Genomic DNA, 15652 nt, shown 5'->3' with positions numbered 1-15652 from the left:
CTGATTGCTCTTGAGCTCCTTCAAATCGCGCTCCAACCGCTCGATGTGCTCCTTGGTGCGGGTGCGGATGATCCTCTGGGCCTCTCGATCTCTGGCTCTCTTGCGGGCCAGTTGTGAGGGGTTAAGGGTAGGGACACTTCGGGTGCCTGAATAATGTTGTGTTAGTATGGTAGGAGTAGGCCGTCTTGCTTTTTGCTCTATTCCTGTCTACTATAAGGCGCCCTTGATTCATTGCATGGGACCAATAAAGCAAGACTAACAATCAAACGAGGGAAAGGGCAACATACACTTTCGCTTAGGCTTGACGGGCTCTGCTAAAGATGATCGGGTCATGTTAGTTATGTGTGATAAGGCGGGAGAGGTACATTGACTAAAGGGTGAATTGGAAGAGGAGGATGACGAGGATATTGTGGTGATATTGACGATCTCCGTTTATTATTGGCGGGCTTGACGTCTCTGAGGATCGTGATGGCGGTATTGAGCCGTGACTGTCAACGACTTTATGTTAAGTTTCGACCATGAGCAGTGAGTCATGAATTATAAAGGCTCTGTTTCGCCTCAATGTGTGCAAGGAATCGCTTATGGTCTCTCCTCATGTCTCCTGAGCGCATGATCGCAGGTTTCCGCCAAAACAAGATCATCGCGGTGTGCTGCCCCACATAGCAAGGGCGAAAAAAGATAGTAATAATTAATCCTGGCTTAGCCACATTTGCTTACGTTTTATTTGCATTGCTGCAAGGCGTGTGCAGTTGTTCGAGAATAATGGTCGCCTGATTGCAAGGTACTGTGGCTGTGCCATATCGGCCCACCAACCCCCATGGAGAGAGCGCAACCTACCCACAAGTTCCAGCTTGTGGCTGGTAGGTACGAATTAAAACGCTATACATTTGTGTTGAGACCGTGTGACTAAGGTGGTTCGATCTGCTGGTGACTGGGATGTGGATACTATGTAAGGAGCTGTGCTCCCCTCGGATATATGTAATTTAGAACTAACAATAACGTACATGATAAGCGAAGCGATCAGACAAGCGAGCCGATCAAAAATCTCAACCTTATATGAAAGAATCACAATGAAAACGCAACAGACTATCTAATCAATTAAAATTACTTTGCTCCTCCCTAGAGGCCTTAATACCTTCCTGACAGGTCCTTGTATTATGTCCAGTCTTGCTGCATCTTCTACAGCGCCTTTCCCTCGGTCGTACCGAACTTCTTTGACCACCACTTTTCGATAATTCAGCAACTACTTGTGCATTAACATCCATCTGATCAATTAGATCCCTGCCTTCATCTATAGCCATCTTCCCTCTACTCTGTAGGCGGGACCTTTTTGCCCTACGCCGCCGGCTAAGTATTTCATTCGCCTGTCGAAGGTCTTGGACCTCGGCTCTCAACAAGGCATTCTCATGCATTATTGCTTTTGTTCCATTTGCAAGAGACTTCAAAGCTCCTAGTATTGACTCTGGGGAGCTACTTTTATGCCTTCTGATTCGTTTATCGAGGTATGCAGATTGAGACTGGGCCTCAAGTATGGTCTTTGGCGTCTTTGAGACCCAAGGGGTCGTAGGGCTAGCTACCTCCTTGACCGGCGTTGGAGTCCGTAGCTGTATATCAAGCTTTGAAATCACACTTTCTAGGTGATAAGGAACAAGCCCGGCTCCTCTGAAGGCTGACTTGATATTCTTTTCTGTCATAGTGGCCTGATAAGCAGCATAAAAGGCCGGAAAGAATTCAGTCTTAGAAACATGGGTTCATAGATGCGTATTGTTGTACAACAGTTGTATGTTGTGAGGTAGTGTTGTACAACTTTAGTAGAGGAAAGGTAGTGTTGTACAACTTTACAACAGTTGTACAACAATAAGGTCACGTGCAACGACCAAACGGGTAGAGTTAAGGTGCCATGGCTCTATATCTTCGTCTTTAGCATTCTAGTCATCTTGTAGACCTACATCCATAGGTGCCCCATCATCTGCAGCCAGTGGGTTGCATACTAGACCCAATCCACCCTCTCCGGAGGGGACAATTAGCCCTTCTCGTAGCCAGTTGCCGATACATTCCACCTTCTCAAGATTCTTGCAAGTGATTCGAAGCCGGTCCCACGAAGCAGTACGCCGAGCACCTGAGAATGCTCTCTCTGGCTCAGCTGATTCAGATGGGATGGAAAGGATATCGATAGCCATCCGACTGAGCCGTGGATACTGTGCCCGTTGCTCAAGACGAGACCACCACTCAAGAGGAGTACAGTCGGTTTCAAGAGGCAAAGCGTTGATAAAGGAATCCAGATTGTCCGAATCTGTAGAGATAGCCTTCTGCTTCACCTCAATTGACCTGAAAAGAAACGATAACTGACCATCCTTCTTCGAGGGTAGCGGTGCAGGACGACGTTCTGGTTCCTTTGAGATGGCAAGTCCTTGATATTCTGTCATCCAGATGTCCCGAGCACCAGCAATAGCTGCCTCATGCCAGTCTCGGGGCCAATTTTGCTGAATATATGCTAGTCGCTTAGAAGGATCAAGTAGTAAGGCGGCAGCATAAACCGGGACATCTTCAGTCATAGTATAGTATTTGTCTAAGACGAACCAGCCCATCTCAATGGCATGGAGCATCCGAGTATCCATTGAGCTAGGCTGCGAGTGCTGAACCTTGGCACTCTCATAGTGGAAGAGTAGAGCATCCATCAAGAAGAGGGACTGGGAGACAGAAGAGCATTTTCCCTCGGCATATAGAGTTGCTGATGCAAAGGGCTCAAGGAATGCATGGGTTTTGGCCAGCAAATCCCAATCAGAACCACTGAGAACAGTATCTTCAAGCTCTCTGTCATGCTCAAGTAGAAACTGATTGATCTGAACTTTCTTCCTAATGGCATTGTCGATCACTTTATACCAGGAGGACCATCGTGTGGCATTATCAATCCCAAGGCTGAGGCCGACAACATCACGCCAGCTATCACTGTGGAGTGATGAGCTACGAAGCCAGACAGCAAGGTTATGGAGCTTCTGGAGAGCTGGAATGCCTTGCCACCCAGTATAGGCCTCATCAATTCCAGTCTTCTGACTGGCCTTAGCTGTCGATTTGGACCTTTTACCTTGCAGTACAGGCTCTTCCTGTTGTGTTATGGTTTCTGCTAGTGTGGCGGCAAAGTGATCGACCATATCCACACTCTCATCACTAATAGTAGCATTGAGGGCTGCTGTGAGAGCCTCCTTAGATCGGGCTAGAAGGAAGGATTGCAAGGAGAGGTTAATGATATGACCAATGCACCGGATTTGACGCCTCTTGGGGTTGAAATCGATCCACTCTATGTCAGATAGGATCCAAATAGCTAGGGGATAAGCATACCTGGAGCTCTGCCTTCAATTTCTTTGATAGTGCCTCCAAACACGTATTATTTGAAGTTGCATTGTCCCCTGTGTGGTAGCCTACTCTCAATATATCGAAGTTGCGTAGGACTTCCATAATCAAGGCTGCCTGGGCCTTACTACTATGACTGAATGGACATTCTGGCAGTCCCAAGAGCGCTTTTCGAAGTGTGTAGTTATAATCAACCCATTGGGCACACACTGCTAGCATGGCATGGCGATGCGGTGATGTCCAGAGGTCAGTTGAGATGTGGATCATCGATTGAGAACCCTGAATGAGATCTCTAAGCTGGGAAGCATATAGCCCATAGTTGGCATTTATAATCTTCATAGCCTGATCACGTCCCGTGATCAGGCAGTCTTCAATGGCAGGATTGCACGCCAAGGCAAGACTCTTCATCTCATCCCACGTAACTGAAGAGAATGGGACCCGACGCCGCGTGAGGAGTCCCACGATTGCCTCAATGTACCGTTGAGCATTGAAGACATTCCGAAGAGCACTGTCGGATGGTTGGAATGCTATGTATGAGCCTATGGATGGCTGAGTCGATTGCTGTGAGTTTTGAGACGTCTCACTAGCCTGGATAAGTTGCCGGTGTCGATTTTGAGCATGGGTTATGGCATTGCTCGTGTATCCATTGCTCCAGCGAGTTGAGCAGTGAAGACAGACGTATTCCCTTCGACCATAAGACTTCCGAACCCTTCCAACTTGAGTCTTGTTCTTCTCAGGATACTCAACACGGAAGAAGCTGTAGAAGTCCCAGCCCAGCCGCTCGATGGCTGTTAATTGAGCAGATTTTGAACTGATAGGCGATGAGCTAGCCATAGTCGAGATTCTAGGAATAAGTGCTTAAGCATATGGCACCCTAATGGTGCCTAAAGCGTCTAGGATTTGCAATGAGATTCGCAGTATTAAAACAATAGAGACAGGGCAGCTCGGCCATAGCATTGATTGAAAAAGTCATCACTCGCATGTGGAAAATATCGAATCGAAGAAACCTCTTAACTTCTATCTAATGAGGGACTGGGAGCTGGCTTCTTGTAGCTATGTTTCGTCATAAGCAGCATTGATGGTCTTTAGGCAGCCGTATGCTGCCTTGCGCTAGTTGTGATGTGGCGTTCGTGGTGTCCGTGAAATTATTCACGACAGTTATCCTTGGCCGTGACAGAGCTTATCCGAGGAGTAAAGAGAACACAAACTTATATGTCTGTGTGCTAACGGTGGGCGTCTAAGAGCCATAAGTGTGCCAAGGGTCGTAGCCATCAGTGAGGTCGCTTACTACTCAGCCGGTGGCGGATAGCTTCACGACGTAACAAGGCCATCGTGACACGTCACGTTTCTGGTGTATACGATAAAACCAATATCTGATCAGCTAACACTACCAACTTGACCAATTATATGGAGCGCCTTATTGTTGTACAACAGTTGTTTGGGAAGTCCGGTAGTGTTGTACAACTTCAACAAAAGTAGTGTTGTACAACTATACAACAGTTGTACTCATATAACAACACTACAATACGCATGTATGCATGGGTTATAGACCTTCTGATCAGATGCTCTATTTCTCGACTATAGGCCTTCTTCAGCGGCCCAAAGCACCCAATATCAAGAGGCTGGAGTAGGTGGGAAGAATGAGGTGGCATACAAAGCGTGATAATATTATTCTCCTCACAATATACCTCAAAGTCGGCCGAGTGGTGACTTTCGTGACCATCGAGGATCAGAAGACGATAGGGACCAGTTGATCGGTTAGTTGTGCATCGGTCAAAATGCTTTAGCCACTCGAAACCCGTCTCGTTATCGGTCCAGCCATTTTGGGTGGTGGCGATAGCCCAATCGCCCGGGAGGTTGCTTTCCCGGTACCAATTGGCAAGGTGATATTGGCCCGCAACCACAATAAATGGAGGGATTGCCTGGCCTTCCGCATTGATCGCCTGAATAACTGTAACCCATTCTCGATTTCCAGGCTGGACTGATTTTGGCTTTCCACGCCTCTCTGCGCCTGTAACAACTACACCGCTTGAGATCATACCCATCATAAAGCCGGTCTCGTCAAAATTCCAAGTATCGTCTGGTCGGATACCATATTTCGCGATTGTGTTCTGTACGAGCCTGAACCAGTTGCGGAGAACAGTCGGATCTTCGCATCTAGCCCTCTGATAGTCATACCTCCGCTGAAAACGCGTCGTAAGATCTGTTTGTCGCTGAAAGAAGTTCATAGCCCAGCGCTTGCCAACTGGTGACGCGTTGCGGTCAGCAAGCAGGGAATTCACCATTTCTTCAACAAAACGTAATCGAGGAGGAAATCCTCGCGAATCTAGGTCGATAATATACTGAACTATAACCTGTTCCTCTAGATTGGATAGTTTTCGCGAGTTAGGGATAGTATCAGCTCGAGACGGAATGCCATTATGCCGCGCATGGAGGGTATTATAATTGACTTCATAGACCTTTGCAGCGCGTCGGAGACTCAATTTAGGATTATTCTGATAGGCATGAAGTGCGAGAAGGATTTGAGACTCTTTATTAGATTGCGGCATACCTGGTTGTTGAGAATTCATTAATTAAATAGGGATGATGTAGGTTGAGGGATGTTTGATCGGCTCGCTTGTCTGATCGGTTCGCTTATTATGTACGTTATATGATAAGCGAGTGTTTAAAAAAAGAAAATCGCGGATGTATGCAGAGAGTTACCGAAGGATACCATGGAAGTCATTCAGCCATACATCCTCGCGCCTTGGGAGGCACGCCTACAAGTCATACTGAGCAGTCAAGGGGCGGAAGAAGAAGACAAGATCAAAGAGCTAGCCAAAGCAGGATGGGCGGCCAGGATAGCGACAAGCAGCTCCGCGCGGAATGATCTAGTCGGCATGGGAGTAGCTATCAGAATCCCCATATCCGTGGCAAGAGCCGGCAAGATCAACGAAGCCTTTTCGGTCACTCCGGGTACGAGGGAAGAGCACAACCCCTACGCAGCCGAATTGGCAGCGATCGCCCATGGGCTTAGCTGTCTGCCCGAGATGAAGCACCGAGCCGTGGTGATCTTGACGAGTAACAGATCGGCGGCACAAGCTATAGGAAATCCTCGCCAACAATCAGGTCAAAGCAATATTCGGAGGATATATGATGCCGTAGGGGAGTTCCGAGAAGACGGAAACATAGTCAATCTCATCTGGCTACCATCGGGTGAACTCAAAATCCAGAAGATCGCCAAGATGTCAGCTCATCATGCGACGGAGCCATACGCCACGCCGCGAAAAGAGGCGATCAAAGCAAAGACTAAAATTCTCAGTGGAATAAGGACAGACATGCGGAATGAGAGAAAGCTACCAGATGGAGTTGGCAGGCATTCAAAGAAGGTCGACCCAGCTCTACCCGGAAAACACACCCGTCTACTCTACAATCAGCTATCGTGGAAAGGAGCCAGCGTGTTAGCACAGCTCAGAACCGGAATGGCGTGACTAAACGGTTATCTCTATCAGATTAGAGCAGCACCAACAGATAAATGTCTATGCGGACAGGCAAAGGAAACGGTAGAGCACTTTCTCTTTCGATGCGTAAAATGGACAGCATAGCGCAAGGAGATGATGTCCCAATGTGTAGAAGAAAAGCGTGGCAACCTCTCCTTTCACCTAGGAGGCAAGGGAGCGTTAGATGGACAGAAATGGACACCAAATATGGAAGCGGTGCGAGCCACGATAAGATTTGCAATCGCTACAGGTCGCCTAGAGCAAAGATGACAACAAGACCGATGAGCTTCCGATTACGAAAATACACTAACTAACAACAGCTACCCTTCGTACAACCAAAAGCAGGCACCGCTTCAGCCGCCGAAGATAGGAAACTGAACACTTGGAGGAATTGGGCTTCAAGTTGATCTGCTACCACTAACCGATACGGGGATCTAGAAGAAGAACAATGAAGAGACAGAGAAGAACACGGCAGGAAACGTAGGGGCTCTGCGAGATCAAGACATCAATTGGCGAAATGTATGTATTTTTAGTTTTTAGAGCCCTATGGGCGGTGGCCTACCGGGCGTAATAGATCTGTCTGTCTGGTCACTAGGCCTATAAAGAAAGGAAAAGTAGGTAAGTAGTGGGGCATTTTGGGGATCTTCCTGGTAAGTCTATATCTATATTTATACCCTGGGATATAAAGTAGTTAATATCTTTAGGTATTTACCTTATGATCTGCCTGTTTGGATTTAAGATGATGCCTAATAATTCTTTAACAGGAACTTAATTAGATCTTGTATAATCTAGTGACTATAGTTCTTGGCCATTTCGCTACTTTTGAATACTTAGAATCATCACCTAGTTGCAGGTCGATGGCCTCCATAAGCCTTCTAGACCAGCCTTTTACGTACCAAAACTGCTGTTCAACCAAACCCAGCAGCACTGCAAAGTAAGACAACAGAACGAGAGCGTATGGGTTGTTGGCCTGGATGTCCGACATGACATTTGCAGAGATAACATATGGGAAGAACATGACCATGCCGATCTCTGCCTGCGGGCCCGCATGTGCGATGAGGATCGCTGCCTTTCGTAGCTGTAACGTGGCAAACTCGTATTCTGCCCTATCGGAGTCCAAAAGATTACTATGATAAAAGGTGAAGAGACGGCGTAGTGCCTGAAATGTGTCCAGGGGCAAAGTGCTCTGATCTAATGGCGGGTCGAAACTTTGAAGCGTTAGTCAGCTGATATTGCTTTTGTGGGGAGAACGAGATCACGTACTCGTAAGAAGCCTCGTCGTCCTCTCCTATTATCCATATACCGTGGGACCATGCGGACAACGGCGTACCCGTGAGCTCTCTGTCCCAACCTGGAAGACTGAATCGGATACCACGTATCAAGACAAATATCTGCAGGTGTCGCACTGAGCGTGCTTAAAGGGTTAGAGTGAATATGATGAGCAGCAGCAAATGTGTTGATTGATGTCTTAAGTTATCTCTTGTGCGGGGCATTCCATCCCGCACAGTTACTTAAAGCATATAGCTAGATTACTAATGCCTACCCTGCGACAGCAGGATATCGACCATAGCATCCTCGGTCCGGCCCGGTGAAAACGCATACATGACGATTGTGGATGAGAAGCAGAACGCAGGCTGCCAGTTCTTTTCGTCGATGCTAGTATATAAGCTGCGGAAGCCTTCCATGCCGCAAGTCTGGTGATAGGCTGCGAGATCCAGATACTTGTCCCTTCTTGCAGGTAACAGGTGAGCCTTGTGCAGGGCGGCGACGGATAGTAGGCCGTGGGAGAGAAACGGTGTGTTATATGACATCTCGGGGAGAACTATGCGCCAGATATGCTGCATATCTAGCCTCAAGGCAAGGGTGTTGGCTGTAATGGTGGAGTAATGGTGCATCAGTTCCAGGCCGTGGGTTTGGAAATCCAGAGAAGGGCTTGGCATCGAAGCAGTCCATATTCCAGCCACGGACAAGGAATAAGGACTGAGGTTGGTCTCTCTGTCATCTAACCCAGTCCGGCGGACGGGTTTTGTGTTCTGAGAGGACTGCCGGGATGGGGTCAAGCTGCATGCCATCCCACGACGAGCACAGTTGAAGCATGAGGGAAGCCTTTCGTCGCACTATAACGGAGCCGTTGCAAAATCTTAGCAAAGTCCGCCAATAGAGCTGGGAGGGAAAATCTAATCAGGAGCCTCCATAATGTCGCGGCCATGACACACTTACCTTGACTTTTCTACGTTTGCACTCCCGGCATCCGCTGCGAGACTTTGTGTGAGAGCGTCGTGGTTTCATTTTTGGCAACGTACGTCGTCACTGACGCGGAAAAGGATATTGATGGAGGGTTTCAGATCTAATCGCGGGTTCGGGCAGAATGGACAGGTCAGTGGAAAGGGACTAACTTAGTTATAAGCTTATAAGTATGCTAAAACGCGAATACGCGGCATTCGGATGTGCCGGAAATTGTGGGCATCCAATAGCAGGGCTTAGTTTGTATTCGACATGGATATCAAGTGGATCCGCATTTTCCCAGTATATCACATCTGAGGCTCAAACGTCATCTCCAAGATCAAGCTATGGCTGGGAAACCCAAGCACGTAGGCTGTCGGGTCATCGATATGGTGTTTTGCATAACCACAGCGAACTCGAAATGCTCCGTTACTCGAGGTGGCTGTCGTTCTTTAAAGTGAGGACCGCCCTCTGGCCATGGACGGAAGCCCTCATGTCGCGCCATCAAAATAATCCCTTCTACACGTGGTTTTTATTCCATTTCACAATATCTGCTGGAGCACTTTGAGGAGGATGAGGTTTACGCGCTACCACAGCGGAGTCAATCTCCGAGATTCGTAGAATCTGTCTTACCGTTGCATTCTCGGGCTGGTTATTCTACGGCGGAGAAACGATCAGCGTCCGAGACGTCGCAAAAGAGCACATTACCAGCGGACCATCGAGCCTATATCCGGGCATCAATCAACAACGGGTGGAAGAAGCTGAATGAGTATTATGACAAGCTCGGAGAATCTCCCTTGTTTGCGGCAGCAATCATTCTTCACCCGAGGTTCGGGATCAGCAGGTTAGAGACGACTTGGGTGTCTGAGGAGCAACTCGCTTGGGTTCGTGATGCCAAGGCTGGAATCAAGGATTACTTCACCCGTTGGTACGACGCGAACCAGGGACTGCGAGGAAACAACGAAGTACGACGCAGCGCCAACGACGATGGGTCAAGAGGATGATTAGTACACTCAGTGGATTAGTAGCAAGACAAAGAAAGCGTTTGCGACGGGTGGCAGTGTTGGCGAGCTCGAAAGGTATCTCCGTCTCGAGCCACAGGATACGCAGGATGCTATCCAATGGTGGAGAGACCACAGGGCTTCGTTTTCTTCACTGAGCAGCTTTGCCCTGGATGTCTTTGCTATTCCAGCGATGGCGAGTGATTGTGAGAGACAATTCAGCCTAGCGAAGCTGACGTTGGCTTCTCAGAGGCTCTCGATGGGCGCAGATACATTGGAACATGTTCAATGCCTCAAGAACTGGGTCAGGCAGGGCGGAGTAAGGTTAGGTAGTTGGGTGGATAGCTGAGTATTGGTGTACACGAGGGGGATGACTTCGGGTAGGGGTCTCCACTCGCGGAATTGAAAAGAGTATCAATCAAATCAATCAAATCAACTTCGGGGCCAAAGTTGGTTTGATTGACATATGATGAGCGCTGCTCAGGGCAGTCTTTTGTCTAAACCGAAACCGGCCTTCTCCCCGGCCAAAACATTAAATAAATCAGACCCAACGATGCGTAGTTAGGAGCAAGTCAATTAACGCTAAAAATGCTGCGGGTCTGCCAACTAAACCCTAGGTATCCATGGTGTAGTAAAGCATATGTACAGAGAACGGCCCATGTCGGCGGTCCGAAAATCAGGTATTAGTAATCGTCGAGATAGTGTTGTTGAGAGGATTGTGGTATGAGCGAGGTGTGCCTCGAGTATTAAGCAAATATCCACGGGAAAGTGGTCTAAGATGATTTATTCATGGCAGAAAGTTTGGAGAATCTCTGCACCGTAGTCCACAAATGATGCAGCATGGCCGCTCATGGGCTCGAGCCTTGCTGCACGAAGTGTGAGCCTCACGGCCGATGTTTTGTTGGCAGAATTGATGGTTCCCCCTAAACTTCAGGACTAAGGTTCAAGATTAAAGTTAAAGTTTGACGTCCTAAAACTCAAATCGTAGGACTGTCATCTAGGACTCTAGGACTCAAGTCCGAGAATGAATCAGTCGAAGATATAAGACCTCAAAGGCCCTTCGACTGCAAGGAGTTGATAATAACAATCAGTCGTCACTGCACTCAGCATCCCTGCGTGATCAAACAACATGTTCTTCTTCGGAATTTGGGCCGATCGAACTTGCTTCGAGTTGACGTTTCCTTTCCAGTTTGGCATAGTGCAGGCCACATGCATTGCACAGTGTTCTCGCTCCACCAGGTCCGCGGCGCCATTCAGGCGTGTTAGTTCGGTTGCAGCCGTGGCATCTGCCAGGGCGGGCCGCACGCTATCAACATGTGAGTTTTGTGTTTTCTCCCCTTGTAACTAAACTTACGGCTCGTCGTTTCTTGATTTCTGTCATACCAAATGAGGGCTGCATAGCATGTCCATAAATAAGCGCATGGTGCTCCCCCTTGTAAAAGCAGTTCATCTTGTCTCCTTCACGAGTTCGCTCGTTCTGGATCGATGTTTGCACCAAGTCCCTCACATGTTCCAGAGAACGTTTGATGAGCTCCATGTTACTGAGCATATCGCTGACTTCCCATTCCGTTGGCAGTCTTTCCGGGATAAGGTGAGCCCCGTGCTGCTCACGAGCAATTCGACTGTACGATTCAGCACAGTGAAGAATGGTACGGGATGAGGAACTAATCTAGAAGTAGTTAGTGTTGCCGATCTAGCATCTGAGCTTACTTCAATTCACTCGACTTAAAGAATCTTGGTAGCTCCAGCTGCCAAGGTGCCTGTTAATTGTGGCGTCATACCGGGCTGGAGTAGCATAATCGTACCTGGGAGGGGTCGGATAAGAGGGCAGAGGCATCCGGCCTGGGCGTAATTGGCGGCGCTGATAGGTAACCGGAGCTGGAGGCGGAGATGGCGGAGGAGGGTGTGCATACACTCCGCTGAGAGGATGATGAGGATCCGGTGTCTTCTGCTGCTCGGGGTGGTGATGCTGGGGAGGAATCCCCCCCTTGGCTGAGGGACTCTGGCGGCGGTCAGAGACAGGAGGAAGTGACAGCAGGCTGGTGAAAGGTGGCCGAGGAGAATCCGAGACAGTGGGAAGAGCATGTTGTCGGGGAGGGAAGGATGAGGCCGGGAGTAGCTGCTGCAAATATGGGTGCTTCTCGGTCTTGGGTAATGATCGACAAGCGAGTGCGAAAGGCGGGGAAAGACTGGAGCCAGTCTGGATGCTGGAGGGAGGTCTAAAAGTATAAGGGCCTGGCTCGGTGCCTTGAATGGCCTCTGAGATGGAGGGCAGCGCCTGACGGTTCGGAGAATCATGGTAATCGGGCCTGCTTTCGGGGTTCAGCAGAAGATACCATGCTAGAAATGTTGGCACCGGACGGAGGGATGAGGATAGTCCGAGAAGAAACGGTTGAGTTTGATAGTGAGTGGTCCGTGTAGTGAGAGTTGCCGTGATCGTGGTGGGAGGCTGCCCGATATGGATCTTGGGAGGATCCTTTGAGATGGGTAAGTGGTATCGATGATGCTGGTACCAGTATGGTTGTAAAGACGGGTTGTCCATAGATGGTAGCAAAATGGCCGTTCCGTGAACGAACTGATTGTTACCATGGACGGGACAGACAGCATCAAGAGAGGATGTTGTCGCAGCTCTTATATTGGGATTCAGATGGATGTCACTCCCTGGCGAAGACAGGCGCTTCCGTAATGGGTCTGTCAATTGCCAATCTAGCCTAGTTAGACCTGGGTCCCACGCTAGCCTCATTGACTACGTTGACCTCATGTAACTATACCCTTTGTGAACTGGTGACGATGGAATGCAGGCCATTCCAGCCCGTCGGAGCGAGCGCACCGATAGTTTGTCAGGTTCTTGCACATTTCGGTGATTCAAATACCATGCTAGCGCCCTCATTCCTCTCTCACTGTCCGTTCCGGCAAATAGCGAGCCAGGTTGTGTAGTTTCTAAACCGGATGCCAGATCGCTGATCTTAGCCACAAGACTAAGCACTTTTTTCCGGGGGATTTCTTCTGAACCTATGAGTGTCAATGGTATGGAGGGCAGAAATATGAGTTATTATCTCTGCGGTTTCACATGCTTAAATTCGGCCTTACCCTTTTCGCCGCTCGTCGAGACCTGACCAGGCTAGGCCAATTGCACGGGCTTACTTGCCGGTTGCTTTGCGTCCTGCATTCTCTTTAATATATTGTGGGTCATTTCGTTCGCGGCGACCTACTCAAGTATTAAAGACAGAAACAGGGCCCGTTTCTAGTTTTAGACCAATCAGCGATCATAGATCTGAACAGGCGCTTTGGATTTCAAAACGGGGCCCGTTCTTAAATTTGACTTTTTACACGCATTGCAAAAACGGGCCCCATTTCGCGTCGCGTGAGTCCGTGCCAGCCATGCAGACTTCAACCTCCTTATCAAAGGTCCATCATAATCGCTTCTCGACACTTTTCAAAGGGCCGACCTCAACCTTTACGTGATACTTAGATCCACTTCCAAATGATCCAACTAACTTCGGAACAATATTCCAGGCTGCAAGAGCGCATCTTCACTTCAATTTACCGGAACCCGCGATTATCTGTATGCGTTGCGGCTACGCCCTCGCTGTGGATGGCAACCGCGATCGGCGTCATCTGGGAAAAGAGCATCATGTTCCTAAGCATAAGCGTCGAAACATAAATTTCCTAGTCAATTCGCTTCAACTTCACAATCCTGAAAGCCTTCCCCAGCGGCCAGATAAGTCAGCTACTCACCCTCATCTACAAAAACAACAGGGAGCCGCTTGTAGGCATTGTGGACTGCGATCAACAAGCAAGGACGTTTTCAAACAGCACATGAGGAGCTACCATAAGCATGAAATCGCAGCTACAAAGCGCGCAGGAAAATACTGGTTTCATGATCATATCATCGATAATTTAGAGTTTCAAAGCTGGAGATCGAATGACATCAAGCGGTCCTGGATCGTGTCTTCCAAGCCAGCTCCAGAAAAGGCGCGACGCAGCAGACCACTTCAGCCAGCTCCAAGATCAATCCAATCATTTGCAGACCAGTCGCTCCTAGAAGAGCGCAAGCGTCTTGGGTTACAGCCTGATACACAAGCGACGACTAGCAATGATTCAACTACGCCAGCATTGTTAACAAATTGGATGCGGCGAACAGGTTGGGATCAAACGTTTGAATATGCACATTGCGATATTCTCACGTCTCTATAGTGTCTGCCTTTATCATCGGAGCCGGCCTTCCACTTAGGGATACATAAAGGGCAAGCATTGAGCAGCTCAGCGGTCGATGAGCGCAAGCTCCGCTCTATCGTCCTCGCCCTCGATGAGATGTTTGACCGTTGCGCAGAGACTGTAAGGTACACCGATGTTAGTGTACGAAGATGGCTTAGGAGGCTGTTTCCCAGATCGGCCCTACAAGGCACCTTTCGAACTCGTCTCGCGTCCGTCATCAGCGGATGACAACGCAGATGATGGGTGAGCAGCTAGAGATGGTTCGACAGCTTCAGCAGGAAGTTCAGGCGGTCAAGACGCAGGCGGTCGAGGAGTCGAGGAAGGTAGATGAGCTCAGGCGCCTGCATGAGCAGTCTACCAGGCAGCTGAGGGTGATGCGAGAGCAAACGAGCGAACAGATTAGAACAACGCGTGAGCAAACAACCGAGCAATTGAAGATCATTCGGGAACAAACAGCGCGGAACTTTGAGCAGATGCGATTGCAAGTCATGAAAGAAGTAGGGATAGTACAAGGTCAAGCGGCAGAAGAGATAAGGCAAGCGAAGGAGGAACTGAAGCAGGCAAGAGAGGAGATGCAGCAGGCGAAAGAGGAGATCAGCCAAATGGAAGAACAGCTGAATACGATAGCCGGCAGCATTTCGAGCGGTGCTCAGACGAGCCCGCAGCCATCGTATGCGGACGTAGCCCGTACCCCACCCACAAGCCAGTCAAGTAACGTCCGCACTCTTTCGTCCATGCGCACTACCCCATCCTCATTCACGGACACCTTGGTCTGTACTATTGGCACATCGCGGGTCAGCGAGGAGGACAGAGGCAAGGCGCAAGTAGGAGAAGTGCGTCAAGCTATCGAAGAAAAGGTGCGGGCGAGGGAAGGCGGCCAACCGAACTGGCGATGCGCAGCCGTGGTGAAGGATGTAAGGAACGAAGATCGCATCAAGGTAGTGTGCCGAGACGAGGCGGAGCTGCAGCTTGTCAGGGAGGCGGCAGAGAGGACGATGGTGAAGGGCGTGAGGGTTCTCAGAGACCAGCTATACCCGGTCAAGGTCGACGGTGCAAACAGGACGGCGGTTCTAGATTCATCTGGCAATATTCTGCCTGGTGCAGCCGAAGCTCTAGGAAAAGAGAATGAAGTGACGATAGCCAAGATGCACTGGCTCAGCAATAAGGAGAACGGGAAGATATACAGCTCGATGGTGATCTATGTCACCAAGGCGAGCGATGCGCGACGACTTCTTGACGAGAGATACTTCCACCTCGCCGGAGAGTCGGCCAGCACTAATGTCTTTGAGCGACGCCAAGGCCCCGACCAATGCTACAACTGCTGGGAGACTGGCCATAAAGCCTTTGCCTGCAGTAAAACACAACGATGCGGCAAGTGTG

At 49.2% G+C, this 15652-nt stretch overlaps 3 protein-coding genes across 5 annotated transcripts; 1 reads left to right on the top strand and 2 right to left on the bottom strand.

Annotated features, from left to right (window-relative positions):
• Nucleotides 1–8358: 8358 nt before the first annotated feature.
• Nucleotides 8359–9568, bottom strand: FOXG_14900 (uncharacterized protein). The gene is made up of 2 exons (XM_018394969.1): nt 9051–9568; nt 8359–8947 (listed from the first exon to the last, which is right to left on the bottom strand). The coding sequence occupies exons 1-2, from the start codon at nt 9117–9119 to the stop codon at nt 8363–8365; spliced, it is 654 nt and encodes a 217-aa protein (XP_018254925.1). The 5' UTR covers nt 9120–9568; the 3' UTR covers nt 8359–8362.
• A 969-nt stretch (nt 9569–10537) lies between these two features.
• On the bottom strand, nt 10538–12678 carry FOXG_14899 (uncharacterized protein). 3 transcript variants are annotated; one of them, XM_018394967.1, is made up of 4 exons: nt 11860–12642; nt 11775–11802; nt 11409–11723; nt 10538–11360 (listed from the first exon to the last, which is right to left on the bottom strand). In XM_018394967.1, the coding sequence occupies exons 1-4, from the start codon at nt 12594–12596 to the stop codon at nt 11175–11177; spliced, it is 1266 nt and encodes a 421-aa protein (XP_018254923.1). In that variant the 5' UTR covers nt 12597–12642; the 3' UTR covers nt 10538–11174. The 3 variants fall into 3 exon arrangements, with proteins under 3 accessions (XP_018254923.1, XP_018254922.1, XP_018254924.1); XM_018394966.1 differs by having other exon boundaries at nt 11775–12678; XM_018394968.1 differs by having other exon boundaries at nt 11409–12678.
• Nucleotides 12679–15134: 2456 nt separating this feature from the next.
• FOXG_21823 (uncharacterized protein) lies at nt 15135–15580 on the top strand. The gene has a single exon (XM_018402189.1). The coding sequence runs from the start codon at nt 15165–15167 to the stop codon at nt 15399–15401; it is 237 nt and encodes a 78-aa protein (XP_018254921.1). The 5' UTR covers nt 15135–15164; the 3' UTR covers nt 15402–15580.
• The last annotated feature ends 72 nt before the right edge of the window (nt 15581–15652 follow it).

This window comes from Fusarium oxysporum, chromosome 3, assembly GCF_000149955.1.
Source record: "Fusarium oxysporum f. sp. lycopersici 4287 chromosome 3, whole genome shotgun sequence".
Classification (NCBI taxonomy): Eukaryota; Fungi; Ascomycota; class Sordariomycetes; order Hypocreales; family Nectriaceae; genus Fusarium; species Fusarium oxysporum.
Note: the sequence above shows the minus strand (reverse complement) of the source record. Positions and strands in the feature narration are given on the sequence as shown.